Below are 25,848 nucleotides of genomic sequence, written 5' to 3' on the forward strand. Positions count from 1 at the left end.
GTTTTGCATGTACCATGGGTTTTTCTGTGAACTTGAAAAACTTATTTGTCTTCTGCTGAGCTCAGTTTCCTCATTTGTGGAATAGAAATGAGAAAATGTTTTCTCCCACAACTTCACACAATTGTATCTATACAGAGAAAATGACAGTGGACCTATACAGACCTTAGCAAGTTGTTATCCCTTCAGCATGAACCAATACAATTTTTATCTTGGGAAGTTTTTTTCTGCCTTTGGTTGCAGAATCACAGCAATAGTCTCAGTTTCAGGAAAGACCAGATTGTGCACTAAAAGTATTAGCATGCATTTGGATGAATGAGGATAAAAGTGGCTCTGGTTAGAGTCTTATCCATTTTAAATAATATCATGTGGAGCCATACTATGATTTCAGAGCCTAATGACTGGCAGCCAGGAGAAAAGTCTACAAGTATGGAACTCTCTGGGGAACAGGGTCCCTATGAGGGCAATAGCTTTCCTTTATCTCACTTATCTAGGGAAGAAGCAATTAAACAGCATCCAGTGATAGAGTTTGTCATGTTGAGTCACAAACATGTTTATTTGTGGTAATTGCTGTCATGCCTTTTTTCTCCCCCAGTTTTATTAAGTTGTTATTACATACATGAGCAGTGTGTTAATCTATTTATATTTACTGTATTATTGACGTGTAATATATGTCAAATATTTGTTTTGTTTTCTTTTTATTCATTTTTCTACTTTCTATTTTATAACTTGATATATCTGATAGCAACTGAATTTGTAGATTGATAAACATAATCCCTGTTTTACTTTCTTGTGTCTACAATCAACTGATAAATATAACATAGGTATCAGAGAAATGAAGATTAGAATATTCCTTCATATTTATATTCAATTTAAAAATTTGATTCAGGTAAATGGGTGGATGGGCTTCTTTTCTCTCTCAAATTACTATTTCCTAGCAAACATTGTTAGTGTTCTATCCACCCCTCTTCACTTGGGTTGTCCATGTGCAGGCCAATACTTATTGTGAAATAAAGAATGTGAAATTTGCGTTTTGCAGACTTAGGGCTTAGAATTTGCTGTAAAAGTAGGTTCAGCTCATGTGTGGAACATTTTAATCTCTCTGGTGTCAGCAATCAGTACACGATAGATAGAAGTAGAATGATAAGAATCCAATTCCTAATTTTTCAGGTGGTATAACTTTGAGACATATTTGATAGTTTTCCAGTGTTTCCCAGTAGATAAAGGCCCAGTTTTCTTCAGGCATAACCTACTCACTAAAGAAACCCTTTATTCCCCTTCCTGTGTCCAAGTGTTCTCATTGTTCAATTCCCACCTGTGAGTGAGAACATGCAGTGTTTGGTTTTTTGTCCTTGTGATAGTTTGCTGAGAATGATGGTTTCCACCTTCATCCATGTCCCTACAAAGGACATGAACTCATCATTTTTTATGGCTGCATAGTATTCCATGGTGTATATGTGCCACATTCTCTTAATCCAGTCTATCATTGATGGACATTTGGGTTGGTTCCAAGTCTTTGCTATTGTGAATAGTGCAGCAATAAACATACGTGTACATGTGTCTTTATAGCAGCATGATTTATACTCCAGTGCGTATATACCCAGTAATGGGATGGCTGGGTCAAATGGTATTTCTAGTTCTAGATCCCTGAGGAATCGCCACACTGACTTCCACAATGGTTGAACTAGTTGACAGTCCCACCAACAGTGTAAAAGTGTTCCTATTTCTCCACATCCTCTCCAGCACCTGTTGTTTCCTGACTTTTTAAATGATCGCCATTCTAACTGGTGCAAGATGGTATCTCATTGTGGTTTGATTTGCATTTCTCTGATGGCCAGTGATGATGAGCATTTTTTCATGTGTCTTTTGGCTGTGTAGGGGCCTGTTGTGGTGGGGGAAGGGGGGAGGGATAGCATTAGGAGATATACCTAATGTAAATGACGAGTTAATGGATATAGCACACCAACATGGCACATGTATACATATGTAACAAATCTGCACGTTGTGCACATGTACCCTAAAACTTAAAGTATAATTAAAAAAAAAAAGTGGGATCCACCACTCCCAGCCCCGTTGTATGCTTTTTTATTTCAAGTTACCATAAGGCTTGTATTTAATATTTTATAACCCATTATTTTATTTTATTATTTTTGGCATATTCACAACATAACCCATTATTTTAAACCAATGACAACTTACCACTGAGTACATAGATAAAGAGGCAAAGAAAAAATTAATAAAAGCACTACACTTTAAAAAAAAAAAAAGAAACCCTTTATTGGCCTCCTTTCCTTCTCGGACTCACTTTCCTGTCACCTCATCAGTGCTTTCTGCTGTTAACTTGCAAATAAACTGCATGAATTAAAATCAATTTCTTTAGGCTTGCTTCTGGGGAACCTAATCTAATAAGCATCCCAAGATTATAGGTTTTTCCTTTATACATGCAAATCCTCTGCCATTATCCTTATCACATAAATAAAGCTGGACCAAACGACAGAAGGCACTTCTGCCGCAGAGAAGCAGGGCCAAAAGAGAAAGAAAAGAGCAAAACATGCTGGATTTCTTCTTCCAAATCCCAATCAGATAAATTGTATCCTCTCCCTCTGCTGAAACACTTTCAGTGTATGTCCGAATATTAAACTAGTGTTCAATTTTTGTATAGTTGATGTTGTCTTGATCTTGCAAGAAACTTGATTGACAGTTTATCTGGGTATGGAAATCTCTATTGATAATTTATTTTCTCTCAGTCTTTTTAAGATAAATGTTCACCATCTGCTGACTTATTTTTTCTTTCTGATCAAAGGATGAGTTTTTTCAGGCTGATTTTTACTACTTCGTATATTTATGTCCCTGGCATCTAAAAAGTATGTTCTTGGCCTTGCTTTTTCACTTCCCCAACAAAGTGATCCAATATTAGAAATTTTAAAATGTATTCTACCCCAGATTGGTGGAGTTCTTCAATCCAAGGACTTAATTTTCTTCAGTTTGGCAAAATTTTATCAATTTTCTGTTTGAATATTTATTTTTTTTCTTGTTCTTGCTATTCTTTCCATATGGAGTTTACACAATCATTTGAGTTTCTCAATGTATCCTGCTTGTTTTGTCTTCCATGATTTCCATTTCTTTGTTCTCTAAGCTGTATTTTGAATATTTTAAAATTCTAACTTATATATATTCATTCTAAACTCGATTTTGTCTAGTCTAGTATTTATGCTATCCCTCAGAGGATTTTATAAAACTGTTTTTATAAAACAGGATTTTATAAAAATAATGTATATTTTATTTTTGTGATTTTGTTGGCTTTCTTTTTATATCTTATCTTTCACGTTGCTGACTAGTAACCATTTTTTATTAATAGTTTATGTTAATGGTTTGTTTTATTGTAATGTTCGTTGTAATATTTGTTTCATTGTAATATGTTTTGTTTTATTGCTGCATGATGATTGCATTTCTGGGGTGCATGTGTTATTTTGATACATGCATCCAATGTGTAAGGATAAAATCAGGGTAATTAGGATATCTATTACCTCACAAATTTATTATTTTTTTAATTGTTTTTAATTTTTATGGATACATAATAGCTGTACATATTTATAGGGTACATATGATATTTTGACATAAACATACAATGTGTATAATTTGGGCTGAGATGATGGGGTTTTAGGGGAAAACACACCTGGGGCCTGTCGGGGTGTGGGGTTAGGGGAGGAAGAGCATTAGAAAAGGTTGTTAATGCATGCTGGACTTAATACCTAGATGAATGGTTGACAGGTGCAGCAAACCACCATGGCACATGTTTACCTATGTAACAACCATGTGTGTCCTGCACATGTACCCCAGAACTTAAAATAAAAATAAAAATTAAAAAAACCCATACAATGTGTAATGATCAAATCTGGGTAATTGGGATATCACTTACCTGAAACATGTATCATTTTTTTGTGTGTGGTGATCGTTCCAAATCTTCTCTTCTAGCCATTTTGAAATATACAACTCATTACTGTTAACTATAGTCACCCTATTGTGCTGTTGAACACTAGAACTTATTCTTTTCTATTTAACTTTATTTTTGTATCCTTTAACCAACCTCTTTTTATCTTCCTCTCCTCACAACTCTTAGCCTCTGAAAACCACCAGGTAGAGATGTTGTCTACCTCAAAGAGATATTTTTTAGCTTCTACATATGAGTGAGAACATGTGATATTTGTATTTCTGTGCCTGGCATATTTCAGTTGACATAATGTCCTCTGGTTCCACTCATGTTGCTGCCAATGACAGAATTTGATTATTATTATTATTTTATTATTATTATTTTTTGAGATGGAGTCTTGCTTCGTTGCCCAGGCTGGAGTGCAGTGGCACGATCTTAGCTCACTGAAACCTCCTTCCCCTGGGTTCAAATGATTCTTCTGACTCAGGCTCCTGAGTAGCTGGGACAACAGGTGCCCACCACCACACCCAGCTAATTTTTGTATTTTTAGTAGAGATGGGGTTTCGCCTGTTGGCCAGATTGGTCTTGAACTCCTGACCTCAGGTAATCCACCTACCTAGGTCTCCCAAAGTGCTAGGATTATAGGCGTGAGCCACCATGCCCAGCCTAGAATTTAATTGTTTTATGACTGAATGATATTCCATGTGTATGTGTATCATTTTAAAAATTCATTTATTTGTCAGTGGACACAGGTTGATTTCATGTCTTGGCTACTGTGAATAGTGCTCCAGTAAACATTGGAGTGCAGATATCTCTTCAATATATTGATTTCCTTTGTTTTGAATACATACCCAGCAGTGGAATTGCTAGATCATGTTATAGTTCTATTTTCAGTTTTTTGAGGAACCTCCATAGTTTTCAGACATCTGGTAAAACATTATGTATGAGCATGTATGTGAAGTTGTTTCCAGAAGGAATCAGCCTTTGAATTGGTAGACTGAGTGAAGATCACCCTCAGCAATGCAGGTGAGCATCATCCAATCTGTTGGGGGCCTGAATATAAACAAAAGGCAGAGTAAGGATGAATTTGAGTTTGTTCTCCCTGTTTCAGCTGGGTCACCCATCTTCTGCCTTGGGATATCTGCACAACTAATCCTCAGACCTTTGGAGTTGGACTTGGACTTACACCACTGGTGCTTCTGTTCTCAGGCCTTTGGATTTGAAATGAAAGTACACTACCAGGATTCCTAGGCCTCCAGCATGCAGAGGGCAGATCTAGGGTCTTCTCAGCCTCCATAATCACATGAGCCAACCCCTCATAATAAATCTCTTTCTATATTCTCTATTGATTCCATTTGTTCAGTTTTTCTCTGGAGAATCCTAATTTACTATTTGTTCAAAAGTTTTGGGTGAAGTTAATTAACTTTATACGTCACATTCATCATTTGTGTAATTGGAGTGCTAACACTTCATTTAAAGTAATTGAATGGATTAAATACTGTCATGAAGAATACTTAATTCAATCTATGTATCAAAATAGATACTCATTAATGTTTACTACTACTATTATTACTATTGCTACTACTACTATAATTCTTGCTATTATTACAGTAGACAGAGGCAACACAGATAGTCCCCAATGTATGATGTTTCACTTTGTGATTTTTGACTTTATGATGGGTTTATCAGGATGTACACCCATCATTCATTGAGGAGCATCAGTATACTGGTAAAAGAATAAACAGAAAAGTATTATAATATTGTGATAGTAATTGATAAAATATATGACATAATCAAAAATTTAAGGGTCGAATATGGAAATGGAAAAGAGAGATAGGAGAGAGAGATAGAGACAGAGAGAGAGGAAGAAAAAAAATTCAACCTAAAAGAAAAATTAATGAAAAATGTGTCATATTATAGATATGATGTGAGTATTTAGGAGAAGGCTCCTAGAGGATCATTAACAACAAGTATATTGCAAGGATATGTTTTTCTAGTAAGTTACCTGGATTGTACAGAGAAGAGTATTTGATTAGCAACTGAATGCCAATCAAGTGTGGCTTTGATTACATTAAATGTAATTGGGTGACTTTAATTGTGGTTTTGAGAACATTATTGCTATTCCTTGAATCCCAGTTTCATGTTCTGTGAAAATTTAGTTTATATAATGCCAGTGTACTTATTTTACAGAGCTGTAATGTATTAGATTACATCGAATGCTACATAGAATCCTACCAACTTGATGCTTGACACAAGGAATGTATTCAGCATTAGTTTCTTTCCTATTCTTTTCATTCTCCTCCTAGCTGGCTTTGCATATATAGTGAGTTAGAACAAATGATCGCTTTCTAATAAATATGTTCTATCACGTGTGCCCAGAATTGACAATAAAGTTAGCATAATTCTTACAAGGTATAACTTGAATCACCTTGATCAAAGTCACTCCCTTAACCAAAGGATATTGAGTGTCAACTATTTACCAGGCCCTGTCTTTGTTACAGTCATTATTAAGTAAATAATGTTTCCTTTCTTATTGTGGGGGTAGACACAGCGAGCTCTACAAACCATCATTCAAAAACTAATAAATGTTATAATAAAAATAAAGTATTAAAAATCATCTTGAAAGTGCTCAGAATGTGCCACAGCATCTAAGTATGAAATTTCTTCCTCTAAGTTGCCAAATTGGGCCCAAACATATGTACATATATGTGCCATTGCAGTTATTTCTTTAAATAGTTAATTTCTACATTCTGCTGATACTTCAAGAGCGACCAATATATTTTCAAAATTTGTTCGTTTATACTCACTTATAAAGTGACCCAAAATATTATTTTTGATCCAGGAATTCAGAGATGTAGGGATGTGAATAACATTTTAACATAAGATCAGTTATAATGCTGGCTTTGTCAACAGTCAGATGGTTATAAACCTGCCATGGTCTGATCTTCATTCACAAGCAGAAAAAATCCTTTAATCTACCTCATAGGCTGTTATTCTTCTGTGATGCAACAATGAATATAAAAGTTTTTTTTTTTTTTTTAATTTATTTTTTTATTTTTTATTTTTTTTATTATACTTTAGGTTTTAGGGTACATGTGCACAATGTGCAGGTTTGTTACATATGTATCCATGTGCCATGTTGATTTCCTGCACCCATTAGCTCGTCATTTAGCATTAGGTATATCTCCTAATGCTGTCCCCGCCCCCCCACCCCCCACCCCACAACAGTACCCGGAATGTGATGTTCCCCTTCCTGTGTCCATGAGTTCTCATTGTTCAATTCCCACCTATGAGTGAGAACATGCGGTGTTTGGTTTTTTGTCCTTGTGATAGTTTACTGAGAATGATGTTTTCCAGTTTCATCCATGTCCCTACAAAGGACACGAACTCATCATTTTTTATGGCTGCATAGTATTCCATGGTGTATATGTGCCACATTTTCTTAATCCAGTCTATTGTTGTTGGACATTTGGGTTGGTTCCAAGTCTGGATCTAGAACTAGAAATACCATTTGACCCAGCCATCCCATTACTGGGTATATACCCAAAGGAGTATAAATCATGCTGCTATAAAGACACATGCACACGTATGTTTATTGCGGCACTATTCACAATAGCAAAAGTTTTTTTTAATTGTAAAAAATACCAATACTTAAAAGTCAAGAAATCTGAACCATTACTTTCCATAGTCTATCTTATCTATTTTTGGTTTCTGTTCCAGAATTTCTAACCAATTACTTTCTATAATTTCTACTTCTTTATTAATAGTTTACTATTTCTTGAAATATCTTTTTCCTAGCTTCCTTTAGTTTCTTGTTCAAGATTTCATTTAGCTCTTTGAATGTATTTAAGATATGTGTCTTAAAAGTGCTGAAAAATATAGAATCCTGATTAATGAAGTTTTAATAATTGAAATTAGTGTAGAGAAATATTATATTCATGAATTGAGAGAACTTTATGTTGACTGCTCTGAAGATTCCTTGCAATCACAATTAAAATCCAAGCAGCCTTTTTAAAAAAATAAATATGAATACAGTGATTATAAATTCATATGGAATGGCAACGCTAATAAAGATAATAAAGTTGAAGCATGCATATTACCTGATTTCATGACCTTCTATAGCTTATGATAGTCCACATAAGTGTGGTATTGGGAAAAAGAGACACATAAATCAATGGAACAGATTATTGGATCTAGATATTGATGCATAGTATATAATCATATTTGCATATAACCCATGCAAATCCTCACATATACTTTAAATCATCTCTAGATTACTTGTAATACCTAACACAATGTAAATGCTATGTAAAGAGTGATTATTATACTGAATTTTAAAATTTGTGTTACTTTTTATTGTTGTATTGTTATTATTACTTTTACAAATATTTATCTATGGTTGGTTAAATCTGCAGATGCATAGCAGAGACACAGAGAGACGATTGTACTTTTATTTAAAAGCAAATCTGCAAACAGGGACAATTTGTCTAGAAAACCCCATTGTCTCAACCCAAAATCTCCTTAAGCTGATACGCAACTTCAGCAAAGTCTCAGGATACAAAATCAATGTACAAAAATCACAAGCATTCTTGTACACCAATCACAGACAGAGAGCCAAATCATGAGTGAACTCCCATTCACAATTGCATCAAAGAGAATAAAATACCTAGGAATCCAACTTACAAGGGACGTGAAGGATCTCTTCAAGGAGAACTACAAACCACTGCTCAATGAAATAAAAGAGGATACAAACAAATGGAAGAACATTCCATGCTCATGGGTTGGAAGAACCAATATGGTGAAAATGGCCATACTGCCCAAGGTAATTGATAGATTCAATGCCATCCCATCAAGCTACCAATGACTTTCCTCACAGAATTGGAAAAAACTACTTTAAAGTTCATATGGAACCAAAAAAGAGCCCACATTGCCAAGTCAATCCTAAGCCAAAACAACAAAGCTGGAGGCATCATGCTACCCAACTTCAAACTATACTACAAGGCTACAGTAACCAAAACAGCATGGTACTGGTACCGAAACAGAGACATAGATCCATGGAACAGAACAGAGCCCTCAGAAATAATGCCACATATCTACAACTATCTGATCTTGGACAAACCTGACAAAAACAAGAAATGGGGAAAGGATTCCCTATTTAATAAATGGTGCTGGGAAAACTGGCTACCCATACGTAGAAAGCTGAAACTGGATCCCTTCCTTACACCTTATACAAAAATTAATTCAAGATGGATTAAAGATTTACATGTTAGACCTAAAACCATTAAAATCCTACAAGAAAACCTAGGCAATACCATTCAGGACATAGGCATGGGCAAGGACTTCATGTCTAAAACATCAAAAGCAATAGAAACAAAAGCCAAAATTGACAAATGGGATCTAATTAAACTAAAGAACTTCTGCACAGCAAAAGAAACTACCATCAGAGTGAACAGGCAACCTACAAAATGGGAGAAAATTTTTGCAACCTACTCATCTGACAAAGGGCTAATATCCAGAATCTACAAGGAACTCAAACAAATTTACAAGAAAAAAACAACCCCATCAAAAAGTGGGTGAAGGACATGAACAGACACTTCTCAAAAGAAGACATTTATGCAGCCAAAAAACACATGAAAAAATGCTCATCATCACTGGCCATCAGAGAAATGCAAATCAAAACCACAATGAGATACCATCTCACACCAGTTAGAATGGCCATCATTCAAATGTCAGGAAACAACAGGTGCTGGAGAGGATGTGGAGAAATAGAAACACTTTTACACTGTTGGTGGGACTGTCAACTAGTTCAACCATTGTGGAAGTCAGTGTGGCGATTCCTCAGGGATCTAGAACTAGAAATACCATTTGACCCAGCCATCCCATTACTGGGTATATACCCAAAGGACTATAAATCATGCTGCTATAAAGACACATGCACATGTATGTTTATTGCAGCACTATTCACAATAGCAAAGAGTTGGAACCAACCCAAATGTCCAACAACAATAGACTGGATTAAGAAAACGTGGCACATATACACCATGGAATACTATGCAGCTATAAAAAATGATGAGTTCATGTCCTTTGTAGGGACATGGATGAAACTGGAAATCATCATTCTCAGTAAACTATCGCAAGGACAGAAAACCAAACACCGCATGTTCTCACTCATAGGTGGGAATTGAACAATGAGAACACATGGACACAGGAAGGGGAACATCACACTGTTGTGGGGTCAGGGGAGGGGGAGAGACTATCGTGGGGTGGGGGGAGGGGGGAGGAACAGCATTAGGAGATATACCTAATGCTAAATGATGAGTTAATGGGTGCAGCACACCAACATGGCACATGGATACATATGTAACAAACCTGCACATTGTGCACATGTACCCTAAAACTTAAAGTATAATAATAATAATGAAAAAAAGAAGGGCAAAATAGAAGAAAAATGCCAACCTCGGAGAGATTCAGTGAAATTGTAAAATGTTTCTCCAGAAATAAAATAAATCATTTGTATCTATCTTTAAAAAAAAAAAAAAAGGAACGAAATCAGACATTCTGACCTCATCAGAGGAGTTGGACACACAGCAAATGGCAAGAAACAAGGCAGGAAACAAATCTGCACAAAATTTCTTTTATTTTTGCATTATTTAAACCATTGTGGATTTAAGTCATATTAGAAACAGCCACCATATTCGAAAAAAAAATAAAAAGGTCTATTCAAAAGTAAATTTATACTATAATTCTAAATTAATTACTTACATCCTTTATATAAAAACTAGCCACACCCCATTTACTTCTGAGTAAATTTCTCCTTCTAATGCCTATGTGCCCACAAGAGGCATAAACATGTACTTTTTTGTGGGCTTGCTGGTGTCCCTGTTTAACAAGTATGTTTGCATTGGAATGTGGTAGAGAAAATGCAAGGGGAACGAACAAGTGAGTAAACCGAATGTCATTAGTAAGGTTTGACCAGCAAGTTCCAAAAATTCTAACATTTCCCTTTAGCGTTCCTCATTCAAGTATTACATTTCTGAGAATGTTTTATTTGTATCAAATAATTGACTTCTAAAGAGGTAAGAATATCACCTCATGAACTTAAATGTATTGTGGGGTTTCAAATGTAACTCATTGCTTGAGGAAAGTCCGAGATGAGTGAAACATTTTTGTGTATACAATGTTAAAATTCCAGTCTTATAGAAATTTTTGCCTTCTCAACACTTTCTTGAATGCATTCTTGACTTCTCTGTTCCTCAGGCTGTAGACCACAGGGTTCAGCATGGGGATGATCATAGCATAGAATACGGATGCCATTTTGTCTGCGTCCATGGAGTGGCTGGAGCTGGGCTGCAAGTAGATGAAGATGACTGTCCCATAGAAGATGGAGACTGCAGTGAAGTGAGAGGCACAGGTGGACAATGCTTTTTGGTGTCCCTTAGCTGAATGCATCTTCAAGATGGTGATGAATATGAACAAGTAGGAGATAAAGATAACTAAAAGAGCAAAAAATATATTAAAGCTTGACATAAAAACCAGAATCACCTCACTAGTGTGTTTATCAGAGCAAGCCAGAGCCATGACTGCTGGAACATCACAGAAAAAGTGATGTACCAGATTGGATTTACAGAAAGAGAGACTGAATATGCCCCCAGTGTGGAATGAGGCATTTAGGAAGCCACAGACGTATAAGCCTAGGGCCAGATGAGCACCCACACTGGCCATCACAGTGGTGGTATAGTGCAGGGGTTTGCACACTGCTGCATAATGGTCATAGGCCATTGAGGCCAACAAGTAATTTTCCACCGTGGCCAAGGCTACAAAGAAGAACATCCGAACAGCACATGCATTGTAGGAGATGACCTTGTCTCCTCTAAGGAACCCAGCCATGACCTTGGGAGTGACAGCTGAGGAGTATCCAAAGTCCACCAGAGACACGTTACTGAGGAAAAAGTACGTGGGGGTGTGGAGACAAGAGTCCATCAGGATCAGCAGCATCATCCCCACGTTCCCACACAGGGTGAGGAGGTAGATGAAGGTGAACAAGATAAAGAGGGGCATCTGTAGTTCTGGGACATTGGTTAGTCCTAGAAGAATGCACTTTGTCACTTCTGTACAATTCTCCATCAGTATTACCTGGGAATCATAAGATGTCCTGTAGCAATGAGAAATAAAGCAATAGAGTGATAAACAAAGAGATTTAGAAATGTATAAATACTATATGCATTATGTAATTATAGCAACAATTTGTACTTCAAAATTCTATAATCTAAAGCATAGGCTTGATAACAATCTTTAGTGCATTATCTACAGAGTTGCAATCTGTTGAATCCAGGGGATCTTTGTAAATAATATCCCAATGTTTCCATTTTATAAATTTATAAACTGCTATGTAGTATATTTAATGATGTGTCCAAGATGACTCATCTGGAACTAATTTTTCTGCAAATTCAGTTTTCCCTAATCTTGTAAAACTTATATATTTATGTTGCTCACATACTGGGAACTGCTCTAGGCAATTTGTATGTATATTGATTCCTCTCAACTATATAATGAGGTTGATTAGTTATTACATTTATTTAATTTGTGAGGCTCACAAGATTAAGTCATTTATTGATATGTACACAAGTGTTAATAGTCAAGCCTATCTTCTGGCTCAGGAGAGTCATTCTCAAGCTCAATGGTCTAAATTGAATCTAAATCAAATTGAATTTGAAGCAATTTACAATTACTCATTGTCTTTGTTGGTGCAAACTTAGGCAGGTTTCACAGTGAGGTACTGAGAGGAAAATGCACATTAAGGGTCTCAGGACAGCTGGAGAAGTAGGGAAATGTACAACTGGCAAAGACAATTCTGAGGGGAAGGCAGCATCAGATATAGAGCTTGGGATTGGGAAGAGGTGCTTATCAGTGCTACCATTTACTACCTAGGCCACATTGGTCCCAAACTAACTTCCCTGAACCTTATTTATCTGCAGAATGAAAATATTAATGAGATCAACCTCAAGGCATTATTTTGAAAATTCAATGAAATAATACATTTTTACAACAATAAACAAAATGTTAAATGTTTAGCACAGTCTGAGAGCTAGCTATAATATTATTGTTAGAATGGAATGATGATCTCTGTTAGTTTCATAAAGGAGGATGGCAGGGCTTTGTGTGTTGGTAAATTTTGAAGTCTCGTAGCCCCTTCTTCAGTTTGTCTTTCCTCACATACTAGGGCTACTGAGATTTTCTGTGCCTCCCAATAATTCTCATTCTGTCTTTTTTTCACCCAAATGATTGACTGTTCCAGTAATTCCGTGTGAGCCATTCTTCTGTTTAATTTCTTCCTTGAAATTTACATTTTAGCTTGGTTTCGCAGCATCTCCTTTACTTAAACTCATGCTTTTCTTTCATTTATGTCATCTCTTAGTTGACACTTATAGTTTAAAATGCAACATTCGTGGGTTTCCTTTAGTCTGCAGATCTGTTTTGGTGGAAGGTTGTAAGTTGTAAAATTATTATTTAGATCAGTTCTTGCATATGAATAGTGTTTTAAATTAGAAAGGGCATTCATCCTCTAACTACTATTCATCTGCTAACTACTCTTGCCTACTGTCTTTCCACACTGCATAAGTTTAGCCCATGAAAGCATTATGTTTGCCAAACTTAAATCGCATAATCACTTTTAGAATATACTATGTTCTACAACAGATGTTAAGAAATTTTATATAAATGTTTACATGTGTGTGTTTGTGTGTGATGAGTATTATTGTTATTACTATTTTACCATTATAAGAATTTGATATTTGAAAAGTTTTGTGATATTCTGCAATTATACAACTAGTATGGAGAATAGTCAACATTCACAATTGAAACTGAGTTCCAACCTAATCAAAATTTGTGCTTTTAGCTACTTCACAATGAGCATTAGATGTGCTAGTCATAATAAGGATGAGATTATGGGGGAAAGGTTACAATTCTGTATGCATCTTGCTAACTTATTTAGATCCTTTTGTAGTTTGAAGAGCTGTCAATTCACACTTCCGTTATTTTTGTTTGTTTTACTTCAAGTAGAAGCCTAACTGATAGTGAATAAGATGAAATTACCACCTACTTTATCAGAGCATCATCTATCTCATTTTTTTCATCTTCTTTAGGGAAGCAGTATGATATTTCACAAGTATCACTGAACACCCTACTAATGGAAGTTTTGACATTTCTGTACTCCAGCCTCAGCATACGTTTTTAGAAAAAAATATTTAAAGCATCTACTTCTGTTCTGAAATAATATAGTATCTATAGCTGTCCCACTGCTTTTGCATGAATTCCCTGTTTTACTAAATGTATTTATGTAACATAGAAGCTTACCTTGTGCCTGGAAAAAAAGAGCTAGTCAATCCTGAATACTAACTCTAAAATTGGAAATTCAGTCATGAAATAATGCATAAATACCATTAGAAAAAAAATCTGTCTCAGGTAGTGGTCAAAAAAAGCTCCAAGTTCTCTATGGCAAGGAAAGACAGAATAAAAAAACACTAGCATCAATAAACTAAATTAAATATAACTGCTATTGTTAGGAATGACCTTTAACACATAAACCACTCACTATGTACAGATTCTCTTTTATGTATTTTGCATACATTAGCTCATTTAGCATAAAAAAATAGAAAGTAAAAGTGCATTATAGGTGAAAAATAGGATTCCATGTAAGTTTTGATTTTGCTGTGTGTGTATGTGTGTGTGTACACATGCATGCAGTCATACATTATGTGTCACAATGTAAATCATGTGGATTCCTTAATTTAAAAAATCTAAAGCCTTCAATCAAGAGCCTCTGAATAGCCTGTGCAAAGTTAGGCATGAGACTGTGCTTCAGTAACACAGAACCATGTATTTTATAATGTGCTCACTGATCATTTGCTGACTTATTTATTTATTAATTTATTCATTTAGATACATTCATTCATTGCCTCAACAAGTATTTAGAGTGCCCATCATTTTCTAAATGTTCTTCTAAGCACATGGATTTTTTGTGTGTATAAGGGTTTTGTTTTTTGTTTTTTACTTTTATTTTAAGTTCAGGGATACATGTACAGGCTTGTTACATAGGTAAATTTGCATCATGCGGGTTTGTTGTACAGATTATTTCATCACTCAGGTATTAAGCCTGGGACCCATTAGTTATTTTTTCTGATCCTCTCCCTCCTCCTACCCTCCACCCTTCGATAGACACCAATGTCTGTTGCCCTCTAAGCATATGAATTTTAAATGGTGAGAATAGTACCATCTTCTATTATTTGACTAAAATCACCATTTTCCCAATTAATGGAGATTGTTTTAACACCTGGACTGTGGCTAAATAGCATGATAGCATGAAAATATTAAAAGCTGGGATACTAAACTCTGAATACTCAATGGGAAAATGTTTGCCCTTGAACTTTTATATAGTACATATTCTATTACTACAACCTAAACAGACCATAGAACAGAGCTAGAAACTTACCTTGCTCTTCAAGGAAGATGACACACTTTCAGTTGGTATCTTCAAATTGCAAGTCCTACTCAAAGAAGAAAGAAAAGCTCCTATTTAAGAAGTTACTATTTAATGTCTAGTCACAAATATTGAAGTTCTCTAGAGGGAGGGAGATTTAAGGAAAAAGTAATGACTAGGTGGAAATTAGAAAATATTCTTCAACTTGTCACACTGGACTGCTGCTGTGAGGAAAAACAGAAGTCTCTGAATGCACTCTGTAAAGTGCTAAAGAGCTGTAAGAAGGGATCATCGTATCCACAATGAACAACATTTTTAGCTGGGGGTTTTATCCCTGGCCATTGTTGCAGACTCAGAGTAATATACCAGTGTGAAATAAGGCCACTTAGTACAATGGACAACCTTTTACACTGAGATAAATAAATGATCACCAAAAGGTGACACACAGGGTGGAACCTCTAACGTGATGTTAAATAGAGTCATGTTGGGATGTTAGAGACCAATGACTGGGAACTAACAATAATTGAGGAATATGAACATACATAAAGTTCTTAGGGGACAAGTTACTCATGAGAATAACCAGAGTCTCTCACTCCAATCATTTAGAGAAGCAACATTTAAACTGCGTATGGAAGCCTGGTTCCATTTTCTTAGGAAGAACACCAGTGTATTTACTTTACTCAGGGTTATTTCTTCTTGGTAATGCGAACATCTTCAGAGAAGATTCATCATTAACTTTCCTGGCAGAAATCAGACAGAATCATGAGTGGCATAATGGAAACTAGGCTAAAGTGTTATGTAAGTTTTGTTGGCCGATGGCGGCATAACTTCCCAAAATTCATATTGAGATTATGGGTTATATAAACACTTATGCACTTGAGTTCTCTCATTAATAAAATAGAGATGATGAGTATTTTTTTTCTGAGATAGTAGAATGGATGCTTTGCCAGAATCCTTGCTCACTTGGAAATAGCAAGTGGTGTGTAGAGATTCACACTGTGAACTTGTATCCAAGAAGAAACATAATTGTTCAATATAAAAGTGAAAGAAAACTTTGGATACTGCTGAAAACAAGACAGACAGCAGCCCAAATGGAAAACTGTGAATCAATCCCTCCATATGTGAGAGGGGGAGTGCTCCACAATAAACATACCCACCAGGAAGCCAGGCAATCTAGGCCATTGAGAACTTTTTGAGTTTCCCAAAACCTGGATCAGACTTGGGGAACAGTCAAAGGACTGTGAGAAGGAAGAGCACTGGGAAGTACCCCAAAAGCACTCTCAGACTTAAGGACCAATGGAAGGAGGTCATTCCTGATGCTAACTCATGGTGGGTTGCACATGAACCTGCCGGCTAGCATTGGTGGCAGTCACTGGTTTGTAGAGTCATTAGCCAGAGATTTGTGATCTTAGCTTGATTGGAGGAGGAATCCACATGGTTAGAATGGAGAGGCAAGAATAGCATGGGCTTCAGCTGTGGACAATGGAATTGGGAACCCACCTTGCAGGACAAGACCAGGAGGGTTTGAGTCTGAGAGGAGTGGTTTTGGCCAGGGTAGCAAGTTTTGCAGCCTGAGGCATTTTCTTTTCTTTTTTTTTTTCCTTTTCTTTTAAAATTTTATTATTATACTTTAGGTTTTAGGGTACGTGTGCACGATGTGCAAGTTTGTTACATATGTATCCATGTGCCGTGTTGGTTTGCTGCACCCATTAACTCATTGTTTAGCATTAGGTATATCTCCTAATGCTGTCCCTCCCCCGTCCCCCACCCCACAACAGTCCCTGGAGTGTGATGTTCCCCTCCCTGTGTCCATGAGTTCTCATTGTTCAATTCCCACCTATGAGTGAGAACATGCGGTGTTTGGTTTTTTGTCCTTGTGATAGTTTACTGAGAATGATGGTTTCCAGTTTCATCCATGTCCTACAAAGGACACGAACTCATCATTTTTTATGGCTGCATAGTATTCCATGGTGTATATGTGCCACATTTTCTTAATCCAGTCTATCGTTGTTGGACATTTGGGTTGGTTCCAACTCTTTGCTATTGTGAATAGTGCCACAACAAACATACGTGTGCATGTGTCTTTATAGCAGCATGATTTATAGTCCTTTGGGTATATACCCAGTAATGGGATGGCTGGGTCAAATGGTATTTCTGGTTCTAGATCCCTGAGGAATCGCCACACTGACTTCCACAATGGTTGAACTAGTTTACAGTCCCACCAACAGTGTAAAAGTGTTCCTATTTCTCTACATCCTCTCCAGCACCTGTTGTTTCCTGACTTTTGAATGATGGCCATTCTAACTGGTGTGAGATGGTATCTCATTGTGGTTTTGATTTGCATTTCTCTGACGGCCAGTGATGATGAGCATTTTTTCATGTGTTTTTTGACTGCATAAATGTCTTCTTTTGAGAAGTGTCTGTTCATGTCCTTCACCCACTTTTTGATGGGGTTGCTTGTTTTTTTCTTGTAAATTTGTTTGAGTTCCTTGTAGATTCTGGATATTAGCCCTTTGTCAGATGAGTAGGTTGCAAAAATTTTCTCCCCTTCTGTAGGTTGCCTGTTCATTCTGGTGGTAGTTTCTTTTGCTGTGCAGAAGCTCTTTAGTTTAATTAGATCTCATTTGTCAATTTTGGCTTTTGTTGCCATTGCTTTTGGTGTTTTAGACATGAAGTCCTTGCCCATGCCTATGTCCTGAATGGTATTGCCTAGGCTTTCTTCTAGGGTTTTGATGGTTTTAGGTCTAACATGTAAGTCTTTAATCCATCTTGAATTAATTTTTGTATAAGGTGTAAGGAAGGGATCCAGTTTCAGCTTTCTACATATGGCTAGCCAGTTTTCCCAGCACCATTTATTAAATAGGGAATCCTTTCCCTATTGCTTGGTTTTGTCAGGTTTGTCCAAGATCAGATAGTTGTAGATATGTGGCATTATTTCTGAGGGCTCTGTTCTGTTCCGTGGATCTATGTCTCTGTTGTGGTACCAGTACCATGCTGTTTTGGTTACTGTAGCCTTGTAGTATAGTTTGAAGTCAGGTAGTGTGCTGTGAGGCATTTTCACACTCTAAAGGCAAACTGCATTTGAGTTGGCTAACTGTCCCAATGCACTGCTAGTGTCCAGCTGTGGGAAGGAGCCCTGCTGGGTTGAGTGAGAGCAAACTGGATCTTACTACCCCTTGATAGGCCATGGAGCCTAAGATGCACTCTTTCCCTCATGGGGTCATTGGCATAGCAGCAGTTGCTCTGCTTATTGCTGGAACATTTCTTCAGAGGTCTGAGGATTGTTCTCTGAACCCCGTAAGGGCCAGCACTTGTACATGCCATCCTGGGGTTCAAGTGCAGACTTGCACAACCAATACTGCCCAGCTTTGCCCTCTTGCCTTGGATACAAAGCATGGAACCAGGACCACTGTGTGTTCCATAGCCCAAACCATTATCTGGGACACCCAAACAAGTACACTAAGGATATTTACAAACAAGAAAATCATACAGAGTCTACACCAGTTTAGACACCCAGAAACAAAGCCAAATAACCCTACCCAGCATACATCATAGTCACATTCTCAAGAAAAATAAGTCACACCCCAATGAAAGTAAATTCAATAATAGAAGTGACTAATTCTCCAGATGCAAAGAAATCAGGATAATAATACTGGAAGTATGAAAAACAAAGTGCTATAACACTTCCAAAGGAGCACAGTAATTCTCTAGCAATGGATTTGAACCAATAAGAAATCTTCAAAATGTCAGGTTAAGAATTCAAAATACTGATTTTAAAGAAGTTCTATAAGACATAAGATAAATCTGAATACCAATGCAAAGACATCAGAAAATCAATTCATGATATGAGCTAGAAATTTACCAAGAAGGTAGAGATCTTAAAATAACCAAACAACTTCTGGAAATGAAAATTTCACTGAAAGAATTATGAAGAACAGTTGAAAGCCTTAACGATAGACTAGAAGGAGCAGAGAAGAGAATCTCAAAATTTGAAGACAGGTCTTTTGAATTAATTCAATCAGACAAAAATAAAGAAAGGAGAATAAAGAAGAACAAACAAAGCCTTTGAGAAGTATGGGACTACATAAAGCAACCAAACATATGAAGTATAAGTATTTCCAAGGGAGAGGAAAAAGCAAACAGTTCAGAAACCCTATTTAAGGAAATAATTGACAACAAGTTTCCCTAGTTTGGGAAGAGATTTACACATCCAGATACAATAAGCCCAACAAATTACACGAAAATACATTGCAAAAAGGACCTCAACATGACATATAGTCATCAGATTGTTTAAAGTCAACATGAAAGAAAAATCCTAAAATCAGCCTGAGAAAAGTGTCCAGTCATCTATAAAGAAAACACCATCAGACTAATAGTGGACTTTAAAAGCAGAAACCTTACAAGCCAGAAAAAATAGATATTCTATTTTTAAAGTACTTAAAGGAAAAAAAAACTTGTCAACCACAAATTTTATATCCTATTCAGAATAAGCTTCATAAATGGAGGAGAAATAAAGTTCTTCTCAGACAACCAAATGCTGAGGGAATTCATTACCACTAGACTGGCCCTATAAGAAATTCTCCAGTTCTAAATGTGGATACAAAATGTCAATATTCACCATCATATAAACACAAAATTACAAAAAGAAAAAAAAGAAATCCAATGACTACATGACAGAACTCCACTAAAGTACAAAGACAAAGGAAAAAAAGAAACAAAGAATCTACAAAACAGCTACATTACAATCTACGTTATGTCAGGAACAAAAGCTCACAAGACAATATTAACCTTAACAATAAATGAATTAAAATTTTCCACTTAAAAGATATACATTGATGACATGGATAAAAACATGAAGCAGCTACATGCTACTTAAAAGAAACTCACCTTACTGGTTGGTAGACAGTTATAGACTGAAGGTAAACAGGTGGAAAAGATATTCCACACAGATGAAAACCAAAAGTGAGTAGTAGTAGTTACACTTGTATCAGGTAAAAGAGACTTACAATAAACCATGATAAAAAATACAAATAACGTCATTATATAATGATACAGAGATCAAATCAGCAAGAACATATATAAATTCTGAATATATGTGCACCTAAAAATGGAACAGCACCAAGAGTCATAAAAAAATTACTAGACATAAAGAAAGAAACATACAGAAATGCAATAATAATGGGGGACTTACCCCACTGATAGCACTAGACAGGTTATCAAAACATAAAATTAACAAAGAAACATTTGACTTAAATTTCTGACCAGATGGACAACACAAACATTTACAGATCAGTCTAACTAACAAAAGTAAAATGCAGTCTTTTCAGGGGCACATGGTACATTCTCCAAGATATGTCACAAAACAAGTCTCAATGTAGCATTCAACTTTTTAAAAGTTGAAATTATACCAAGTGTCTTCTCAGAGCATAGCCAAATACAACTAGAAATCAATACCAAGAGGAACTCTGGAAACTATGTATTTACACGGAAAGTAAACAATATATTCCTAAACAATAGTTAGGTTGTTTACTAAATTAAGTCATAAATTAAAAATTTTTGGAATAAATAAAAATGGAAACAAAACATACCAAAACATATCAAAAACAGCAAAAGCAGTGCTAAGAGAGAAGTTTATAGTATTACATGCCTACATCAAACAATAGAAAGATCACAAATTAGCAACATAACATCGTACCTCATGGAACTAGTAAAACAAGAACAAACAAAATGCAAAGCTACCAGAATAAAACAAATAACAGAGATAAGGGTAGAACTAAATGAAATTGGGACAAAAACAAATAAAATAGACAAACCACTAGCTAAACCACCTAAGAAAAACAGGAGAAGAGATCCAAATAAACATAATCCAAAATAAAAAAGAGTACATTACAGCTAATACCACAGAAATACAAAAGATCATCAGAGGCTGCTATGAACAACTATGCACTCACAAACTAGAAACCTAAAGAACATGAATAAATTCCTGGAAACAAATAACCTCCTAAGATTGAATGGGAGAGAAAAATCTTGAACAGAGCAATAATGAGTGATTAAATCAGTAATAAAAAACTTCCCAACAACACCAACAAAAAAGTTCAGGACCAGATAAATTCACAACCGAATTCTACCAAAGGTAAAAAGAAATAATAGCAATCTTTTGAAACTCTTCTGAGAAATCAGAGAGGAGAGAATCTTCCCTAACTCATTCTAGAAAGCTAGTATGAGTCTGATACCAAAGCTGGCAAGGATATAAAAATGGAGGACTACAGACCAATCCCTGATAAACATAGATGCAAAAATCCTCAAAAGTATACATGATTTGCTAGCATTTTGTTAAGGATTTTGTATGTAAGGATTTTGCACATATATTGAGGTATATGTATAATAGCATATCAAGAAGATAATATACCACAATCAAGTAGGTTTTATTCAGGGATGCAAGGATGGTTCAACATACACAAATCAATAGATGTGATTAATTACATAAGCAGAATTTAAAAACAAAAACCATATGATCCTATAAATAAATACAGAAAAGGTATTTGATAAAATGCAGCATACTTTTATGATAAAAACTTTCAAAAAATTAAACATAGAAGGAATATACCTCAAAATAATAAAAGCTATACATGAAAAACACATAGCCAACAGCATACTGAATGGAGAAAACTTGAACTCATTCTCCCTAAGAATTGGAACAAGACAAGGATGACCATTTTCATCACTCCAATTCAACATAACCCTGGAAGTCATAGCCAGAGCAATCATGCAAGAATAAATATTAAATGCATTCAAACTAGAAAAGAGAAGTCAAATTATCTCTGTTTGCTGATGATATGATTTATATGTAAAAAATCTCAGACTCCTCCAAGTAATTCTTATATCCGATAAATGAATTAAGTAAAGTTTAGGGTTATATAATCAACATAAAAAATTCAGTAGCATTTCTACATAATCAACATACAAAATTCAGTAGCATTTCAAAATGAGTAGCATTTGTATAGAAATGCTACTGAATTTTGTGCATTGATTATATAACGTTAAACTTTACTTAATTCATTTATAAGCTTGATTCTCAGCTTGAATTGAGCTGAGAATCAAATCAAGACATCAATCAATTTACAATATGTGCAGAAAAAATATCTAGAAATATATTTAAACAAAGAGGTAAAACACCTCTACAATGTAAACTACAAAACATTGATGAAAGAAATTATAGATGACACAAACAAATGGAAAAACGTTCCATGCTCCTGAATTGGAAGAATCAATATGACAAAAATGACCATATTGTCCAAAGGAATCTACAGATTCAATGCATTTTCTACCAAAATACTAATGTCATTTTTCACAGAATTAGAAAACTACAGTCATAAGATTCATGTGGAATCAAAAAAGGAGCTCAAATAGCCAAAATAATGCTAAGCTAAAAGAACAAAGCTGGTGTCATCACATTATCTGACTTGAAGTTATACTGCAAGCCTGTAGAAACCAAAACGGCATGGTACTTGTTTCTAAGTAGACACATAGATGAATGGAACAGAATATAGGAACAAAAAATAAAGCTACATACCTACAACCAACAGATCTTTGACAATGTTGACAAAACATGCATTTGAGAAAGGATATACTTTTCAATAAATGGTGCTGGAAAAATAGAATTTTTCTTTGCAGAAGAATGAAACTGACTCCTATCTCTCACCATATACAAAAATCAACTCAAGTTGGATTAAAGACTTAACTGTAAGACCTGAAATTGTAGAAATACTAGAATAAAACCTAGGGAAAACTCTTGTAGACGTTGGGCTAGGCAAAGGATTCATGAAAACCTCAAAAGCACAGGCAGCTAAAATAAAAACAGACAAATATGACTTGATTAAACTGAAAGGCTTCTGCACAGCTGAATAGAGTGAATAGAAAACCTGCACAATGAGAGAAAATATTTTCAAACTATGCATCCAAGAAGGGACTAATTTTAATCTAGAAACTATAAAGGATTCAAATAAGTAAACAATAACAAGAACAGTAAGAAAAAACATTAAAAAGTGGACAAAGGACATGAAGAGATATTTTTCAAAAGAAGACATAGAAATCGCCCACAAGCACATGAAAAATATTCAACATCACTAATCATCATAGGGATGCAAATTAAAATCACAATGAGATATCATTTTATACCAGGCAGAATTGCTATTGCTTAAAAAGTCAAAAAATAACAGATTTGGGTGAGGCTACAGAGAAAAAAGAACAGTTATACACTGTTGGTGGCAATGTAAATTAGTACAAGCACTATGGAAAACAATGTGGAGATTTCTCAAATAACTAAAAATAGAACTACCATTCAATCCAGCAATCCCACTACTAGCTATCTATCCAAAGGAAAAAAATCTTTATATAAAAAATATACCTTCACCTGTATTTTTATCACAGCACTATTCACAATAACCAAGATATGGACTCAACATAAGTGTCCATCAATAGATGATGGGATAAAGAAAATGTGATATATATATATATATATCACATATATATATACACTCACACCATGGAATACTACTCAACCATAAAAAAGAATAAAATCATGTGTTTTGCAACAACATGGATGGAACTTGAAGCTGTTGTCTTTAGGGAAATAACAGAGAAAGTCAAATACTGCATGTTCTTACTTATAAGAGGAAGTGAAATAATGTGTACACATGAACATACAGTGTGAAATAATAGAAAATGCAGACTCAGAAGGGTAGGAAGGGGGAAGGCGGGAGGAGGGAGGGGGGAGGAGGGAGGGGGGAGGGGGAGAGGGGGGTGACAAATGAAAAATTTCTTAATGAATACAATTGCATTATTCAGGTGACGGTTACTACAAAAGCCCAGACTTCAACACTACACAATATATCCATATAACAAAATTCTACTTGTATTCATTAAATTTATATAAATAAAAATAAAATGAAGATGATGGTAGTGCTTAATGCATATGGTTGGTAGGAGCACACAAATTAATAAAGTGCTTAAAACAGAGCCCGGTACATACTAAACTGTCAACAAACACACTAGCTATAAAAAAAATTATAAAGTCATACTTTTTTATGAAAGAGCCTCCATTCATTTCTAAGAGTGTTCATTATCTCCAAAATATATAATATATCCCTTAGGGACATTGGAAGCCACAACGAGTTAATTCCAAATATCTTGCCACATAATTATGAGGTTGGAGTTGTTTTAAATAATTAACAAGCTAAAAATAGAAGAGAATTAAAATATACACTGTTTAAGCTGACAAAGCAAATTGGGAAACACTTTTATCTGTAGTGTACTGAATTTATCCACTGAGATATAAAGTCGAAAGACCCTAGTACTCATCAAAAATTTTCCAGATGTATTTTTATGCAGAGATAGTCTATAACAAGGCCACCAGAAGCAGACATATAACGTTTTTTTCTGGAAGTCCTTTATTCCAACTCTCCCTATTTTTTATAGTTTCCTGCTATGTGAAACTTGGTGGAAGACTGTGTAACACTGTTCAAGAAATGTTTTACAGTTTCCTACTATGTGAAACCTGGTGGAAAACTGTATAATAGTGTTCAGCTGGGCACAGTGGCTCATGCCTGTAATCCCAGCACTTTGGGAGGCTGAGGTGGGAGGGTCACTTGAGGTCAGGAGTTCAAGACAAGCCTGGCCAACATGGTGAAAACCTGTCTCTACTAAAAATACAAAAATTAGCCAGGCGCAGTGGCACCTGCCTGTAGTCCCAGCTACTTGGGAGGCTGAGGCAGGAGAATTGCTTGAACCTGGGAAGCATAGGCTGCAGTGAGCTGAGATGGCGACTGCACTCCAACCTAAGCAACAGAGCGGGACCCAATCTCAAAAACAAAACAAAACAAAACGAAAAACAAAACAGAAACAGACAAACAAAAAAACAGTTTTCAGGATGACATGGATTCAAATCCTGGTTCTGCCTAAATTGTCCTGGAACATGGGCAAATGTCTTAATGTCATTAAGTCATACTTTTCTCATTAATAAAATGATAATAATAACAATACTACCTTGCCATGGAGTTGTCAGGATCAAATGAGTTATGATATGTAAAGCACAAAGAACAGCGCAACTGTACGAGGATGCTATATAAATGAGAACAGTTCTTTTTGAAATTCTGCTTACCATGCTCACAGCTTAGCTGCCAGCAAACTTGTCTCAGTCAACAGTATGCAATGAGTAATACCCAGAAGTCAGGATAGTTAGAATTTATTTGTACTGCATATTGTGGCTTGTGGCATTAGCAGTCTAAAAGCACCACTGATAGTGGTGACCAAAGGTACTAGTGTAAAAGGATGGAAGTGGTCAACGTGCTGGAAGAATTGTTTTAACCAAACTGTTCCAGTGGTTTGATCTTGCCTCTGGTTTCTGTACTCTCGCTTCCTTTAATTATTTCCAGCTTAATTATCC

The 25,848-nt window shown here is 35.6% G+C and overlaps 1 protein-coding gene across 1 annotated transcript; it reads right to left on the bottom strand.

Annotated features, from left to right (window-relative positions):
- Positions 1-11,122: 11,122 nt before the first annotated feature.
- Positions 11,123-12,052, bottom strand: LOC116468203 (olfactory receptor 5B2). Its single transcript, XM_032151802.1, has one exon. The coding sequence runs from the start codon at positions 12,050-12,052 to the stop codon at positions 11,123-11,125; it is 930 nt and encodes a 309-aa protein (XP_032007693.1).
- Positions 12,053-25,848: the final 13,796 nt, after the last annotated feature.

The sequence above is a fragment of the Hylobates moloch genome, unplaced genomic scaffold, assembly GCF_009828535.3.
Source record: "Hylobates moloch isolate HMO894 unplaced genomic scaffold, HMol_V3 SCAFFOLD_5, whole genome shotgun sequence".
Classification (NCBI taxonomy): Eukaryota; Metazoa; Chordata; class Mammalia; order Primates; family Hylobatidae; genus Hylobates; species Hylobates moloch.

What these genes read in the sequence shown, in the direction of transcription:
- LOC116468203 (XM_032151802.1), bottom strand. Translation starts at nt 12,052, where the DNA reads ATGGAGAATTGTACAGAAGTGACAAAGTGCATTCTTCTAGGACTAACC.